General features: G+C 35.1%; 1 protein-coding gene across 1 annotated transcript; it reads left to right on the top strand.

The window, feature by feature from the left end:
* Positions 1-31: 31 nt before the first annotated feature.
* Positions 32-666, top strand: LOC120141716. The gene has a single exon (XM_039156513.1). It carries the CDS (start codon positions 96-98, stop codon positions 561-563), a length of 468 nt encoding a protein of 155 aa, XP_039012444.1. The 5' UTR covers positions 32-95; the 3' UTR covers positions 564-666.
* Positions 667-6,538: the final 5,872 nt, after the last annotated feature.

The following is a 6,538-nucleotide window of genomic DNA, read 5'->3' as shown; positions in this document are numbered from 1 at the left end:
AACGAATTCCAAGCAAACTCAGAGAAAAAAATAACCGAGTTTCAGTTCCAAAATAACAACATCGGCATTATTAAAAAATATCTAGGAATCCGAAAATGGGTATTTTTAGTTCGTGCGATTCAACTCATGTAGCAACGGCTAAGCTGATTCTTCAGGACGGAAGGTTACAGGAGTTCCCTTATCTTGTTAAGGTGTCTTATGTATTGCAAAGGAACCCAATGTGTTTCATATGCAACTCAGATGAAATGGAGTTCGATGACGTCGTATCGGCTATCGAGGAAGAGGAGGAGCTTCAACCCGGTCAACTTTACTTCGCTTTGCCCTTGAGTTGGCTTAAACATCCTTTACAACCCGAAGAGATGGCCGCATTGGCTGTCAAAGCTAGCTCTGCTTTAATGAAAAGTGGTGGCACTGAAAAATCCGGATCTAGACGTAAAACTGTTATTCCTTTTGCCTTCTCCGACGAGTCTCCTCGCCGGAAAGTTGTCTCCCCTCTCAGCGGTGGTGGTGAGAAGAGAGGGAGGGGAAAGTTCAGGGCTATGCTGAGTGATATTCCTGAATAGGGAGGGGGTCATTTTGGGAAATAACGGTGATATATTTGTAAATATATAATGATATTGAGTTAATTTTAGTCAAATATTGGTGCAATTCGAGGTGGTTGACCGTCATTCTGATGTGATTAGCTTAATTTCACAACTCATCCGTCTGTCTTCACATTCTTCGGTTGCCCATGCGAGGGTCGTATTACAATTTTACCCCAATTAGGTTCAAGTGAATACTATAATTTTGGATTAGTGCTCCATGTCCAAACACATATTTTAAACAAATGCATTATACATTATTAATTTTAACACACGTATGATATAAGAAACTTATGTGAGAAATATCTTTATTAAAGTTTATCTACTTTTTTAGAGTTATAAAGATTTAATTACTTTTTTCTTTTGAGAAGAAAACAAAAGTTTAATACTAAATAATAAATTGATTTTAAAATATTTGTTAATTTTGAATATTTAAAAATTACTTAAATATGTTAAAATATGATAATAATTTATCAACAATTAATTAATTTAATGAGATAAGATATTAAATTTCTTAAATAAAATTATAGTTTTATAAATGTATCAAATTCAATTGGGTACGTCACCTCAATAATAAATATTTGAATACAGGTAGTTAAAAAATATATAATAATAAATATAATAATATTTATTATTTTAAATTTTTTTTGAGGGAATTATCAATTTTGAATTTAAAATAATTAAATATATAATTAAAAATTAAAATATTTTTTTAAAAATAATAAATCTAAAAAATTAAATAAAAAGTTAAAAAGAATAAATAAACCTTGACTGATTGCGTACGTTACTGTCTGCGTAAAAATGTTTATAAATGGAAAGGTGTTCTTCAATAAATAAATAAAAAGAGTTTAAAAATTCAGTATTTTATAAATAAATCGTAATTATTAATATTAAATTATGTGATGTTACGGGTTATAAAAATATAAGAAAAACCAATTTTAAAATGATTGCCTCAGCAATATTCTATCTGGGGGAACCTGAGATTCACTCTGCTCAAGGCTGATGTATGCTTGCTAAATGTTCTCTGAGACTGGGTAAGATTTTTGTTTGAAAATTTCAGATTTTCTGGTGAGAATGACCTCTGCTACTTCGTCCAAACTTCATTATTTACCCACTTTGATTTGTTTTAGATGGGCCAAGGAATCGCAACTCACAACTACCTGCACGAGTCAGCATTTTCAGATTTTTCTTATGAGAAAATAACTTCAGTGATAAAAAATACCTTATAATATATGATTTTAACCAACTTTTTTTAGATTTGTCAAAATGACCAACTAAATCGCAATGCGATCGATAATTCGCAACGCGATCTCCGGTATCGCAAATCAGTTTCCAGATTCGCAACGCGAACTTCGACTATCGCATTGCGATTTACATATTCGCATTGCGATAGCCGAAGTTCACGTTGCGATTTATTCCAAGTTCGTTGCGATAGTCGAAGTTCGCGTTGCGATTTATTCCAAATTCGTTGCGATAGTCCAAATTCGCGTTGCGATTTATTCCAAGTTCGTTCGCAACGACGGTATTGCATTTGTTTCTTAAGAATTTTCTCTAAAAACATAGTATTCGCGCGGACGTGTCGAAGACACGTATTACCACGACCACGACCACGACCACGACCACGACCACGACCACGACCACGACCACGACCACGACCCGAAACGAGACGAGACGAGACGGACGGCGGCGGCGGCGGCGCGCGAGAGTCCCCCTTGTTCTTTATCACTCAACAAGGAAGTGGGAAAGCCAAGCCTTAAATACCATTCTCAATAGTGTTTCCAATACTATGTGGGATTGAGCATTACCAACACTTGTTCCCAATACTATGTGGGATTGAGCCTTAAATAGTGATATTATTTTTGAATGTTTTGCTTAAAATTGCAATAATCGCGATTGTTTGTAGATTGACTTTTAATTATGACATATTTAATCGTATAATACTAATGCAATTGGTTGCTGATTCAGTTGTTTTAAGGTGCATGATTGTTAATTGTTTCCTGAATAATCACATTGTATTGGAAACAAGTGTTGGTAATGCTCAATCCCACATAGTATTGGAAACACTATTGAGAATGATATTTAAGGCTTGGCTTTCCCACTTCCTTGTTGAGTGATAGAGAACAAGAGGGACTCTCGCGCGCCGCCGCCGCCGCCGTCTCGTCTCGTCTCAGGTCGGGTCGTGGTCGTGGTAATACGTGTCTTCGACACGTCCGCGTGAATACTATCTTTTTAGAGAAAATTCTTAAGAAACAAATGCAATACCACCAGTCATTGCGATAGTCGAAGTTCGCGTTGCGAATCTGGAAACTGATTTACGATACCGGAGATCGCGTTGCGAATTATCGATCGCATTGCGATTTAGTTGGTCATTTTGGCAAATCCAAAAAAAAAGTTGGTTAAAATCGTATATTATAAGGCATTTTTGGTCAATGAGGTTATTTTCTCTTTTCTTATTTGGATATTAAAAATATAATTAGTTAAATAAGTAAAGTATTCCTATATTTCAATGTTCCATTTAGCTACTTTTTCATTTTCTTTTATTTTTTAATAATTTAAAGTGATTATAAAATAATATTTATTTAAAAAAATTTAATCATTAACAACGCATATATATTTTACAATATAATTGTTCAAACTCATAATTTACAACATTCCCTTTAACCATGAAGCAAATCTATAAGTTTTTTTTAGACAACTCTTTTAACCTTAAAATTTGTAAGGACTTTCGCGCTTACAGAAATGGGCAGAGCATGAAAAGACTTGTAATAATTGGAGATAATTGGCTAAACTCACGATATAATGCTTTCAAAATAAATAATTCACGAGATAATGCACTCCCCATATTATTTGCTGAAATAGAGTGAAATCCACAGTGTGACCGTAGGTCGCCATGCCTTCCGGGCGACCTACTACGTCGCCATGGCTTCCCGGCGAGCTGCACAGAGATAATGGACGTCTGCATGTGCCATGCACGTCCCCAACACCCCAACACAGGTCGCCATGCACTCCCCACTCCCAGCGACCTACAAGGTCGCCATGCACTCCCAGCGACCTTGTAGGTCGCCAAGCAGTCCCGGCGACCAAGCTTGGTTGTTTTCATGCTGATCCTCGTCATATTGCTTGCATGCTTGGTTGTTTTCATCTACGTGGTCACCATGAAAGGCTCGGGCCACCTCGAACCGAGTCGGGCTTACTTGGAATATCGTCTTGAAGATTTTTTGGGTTGGTTTCAACGGAGAGTTCGGAGTTCTTACAAATGGGGTGAATTCAATAATGGCCATAGGTCGCCATGCAATCCGAGCGACCTTGTAGGTCACCATGCCTTCCAGGCGACCTTTGTGGGGTTTTACACGAGCCACGAGCAGCTGTAATAGCCAACTGAGATTCCTTCACGTGCTCCCCTCCTGCTCCCGCTGCATGCCTGCAGCTATCATAGCTGCAATTGCAGCGTGAAATCACCTGCTTCATACAACAACTATTGATGCATGCATGTGAACCATTTGAGCCGTGAATTATTGGTTCAATTATTGAACCATTGCAGCGTGAAATCAGTTGCTATCATAGCTGTAATTGCACAATTATTGGTGAAATAATTGAGGCAGTCGGTTACACCTAAATTATATATGGGGTGTGCATTATCGTGAGAACATAAAAGAAAGAAAGGGAGAAGAGATTGCAGCTGAAGAAAGGGAGAAGAGATTGCAGCAGAAGAAAGGGAGAAGAGATTGCAGCCGAGAAAGAAAGAAAGGGAGAAAGAAAAGGAAGAAGAAGAAAGGGAGATAATGCTCTTGTGAGGTAATTTTTTTATTTAAATTAGTTTATTATTATAAATGTTTAGTTTGTTAGTTTAGGGTTTATGGTAAAACAAAAATTAGTTAATTAGTTTGTTAGTTTAGGGTTATATGATTATTAGTTTAAGTTATATTATACATAAATAAAAAATTATTTAATTAGTATGTTTGATAGTTATATAGTTAAAAAATAATTAATTAGTTTGTTTTGTTAATCGTTAGTTATATAAAAAATTATTTAATTAGTTTGTGGTAGTTAAATAGTTAAGTTATATTTGTTGAATTTATATTATATAAGAAATTAGTTAGTAAGTTTATTAGTAGTATATTATAATGAAAAAATAGTTTATTAGTTTTAGTTATATAAAATAATATTTTATTAGTTGTTTAAGGGTTTAACGTTTACGTTTAACTTATATTTTAAAAAGTTTAGTTTGTTAGTTTATTAGTTTATTATATTATAAGTTATTATATTAAAGTTCAGTGTTGTAAATTAGTTAGTTAGTTTATATTAGATTATATTAAATGGTTTTTTTAAATATTGTTGTTTAATTTTTTTTACAGATTCATTCCAATAGCTGACCAAATTCCACTGTTGAGGCTTGACAATGAACATATTTCAAGCTATTTGGGAATAATGGTGAATAAAATATTTGTTTAATGAATTATAATTAATAAATATTTGAATATTATTTTATGATTGTGATAAATTTTTTGAAATATTTAATTGCAGGAGGACGAGCAGCGAGTCCTTCGTCTTCGGCTACATAAAGTGCCCAAGCCACACAGATTGATGGAAGAAAAACTTGCAGGAGGCTGGATTTTGGTATGTAACATTTGTACGAGATTACAAGTTGGTCTCAGGTTTGATCAGTGCCTTGATTGAGCGTTGGAGACCAGAAACGCACACGTTTCATTTGCCGTGTGGCGAATGTACGATAACTCTGGAGGATGTGATATTGCAACTCGGGGTCCAAACAAATGGGATGCCAGTGGTAATGTCACATGAGTTTAATAATGTGGCATAACTTTGTAGCTTGTTTCTTGGGAAAACGCCCGTACCACCAGAGTGTAAAGGGTGGCGTGTGAGGTTGTCATGGTTGAAGAATGAATTTCAGCTTCAACTAAATAGTACGGAGTACGAAATTATATATGCAACACGAGCATATATATTACAGTTAATTGGGGGTATTTTAATGCCGGATAAATACGGTAGTTATGTTCACACTCAGTATCTTCTTTTTTTAAGAAATTTTGATAATAGTAGGCAATATAGCTGGGGATCGGCGATATTGGCATTCTTGTATCGTGAGATGTGCAAGGCTTCATTAGTCGTGAATGATAATAATACAGCAGAAATCGGTGGATGTCTGTTGCTGCTACAGTCATGGGCTTGGCATATACTTCTGTTTCTGACACCGATTAGTCGGACTGCGGTTGACTTTCCGCTTGCCGGAAGGTAATATGAATTCTCTATTTTAATATAAAATATTAATTATAAAATAAAAATGACCATATTTTTATTTTAATTGATATACAGATGGAGGCATAAAATTGAAGGCACGAGGTTGGTGCACAACAACATTAAAGAGTTCAGGCTGAAGATCGACATTAAGGCAAAAAAGGAGGTATGTATAATATGTTATTTTTAATTATTATTTAAATTAACTATATTATTTGATTTAAATAAATTTTATTGTTTTTGTAATTTTAAAGTTTAATTGGAGACCATACATGAATGAAGAAATACTTGCGTTGATACCGCACGATATTTTAGATGTGTTTCAATATTGGTGTGTTGTTACACCATTGATCAATTTTTCTTTTGTTGAGATCCAATTTGGGGATAGAGTGTTGAGACAATTCCACTTCCACCAACCTATTCCGCGGAGTCCATGGGATCATGGCCTCCTCCAAATCTTAGATGGTCGTCGTCAGGTGAATTGGGTTGAGACGCATGACCAGCTGCACAGATTTGATGGTTGTCGTAAAGAAAATGTTAATTGGGTTGAGAAGCATGCAATCTACATTAATGCTTGGAACAATAGGGCTTCATTCATGCCAACTCTTGATGACATTCAAGACGACGACTTTAATTTTGAGACTTCGGCTTACCTTGCTTATTTTTTGGATAATGGAAAGCCATTCTTGACAACAATTGTAGAG

The sequence above is a fragment of the Hibiscus syriacus genome, unplaced genomic scaffold (genome assembly GCF_006381635.1).
Source record: "Hibiscus syriacus cultivar Baekdansim isolate YM2019G1 unplaced genomic scaffold, ASM638163v2 tig00110813_pilon, whole genome shotgun sequence".
Lineage (NCBI taxonomy): Eukaryota > Viridiplantae > Streptophyta > Magnoliopsida > Malvales > Malvaceae > Hibiscus > Hibiscus syriacus.
The sequence above is the reverse complement of the archived record's forward strand: the minus strand, read 5'-3'. Positions and strand labels throughout refer to the sequence as shown.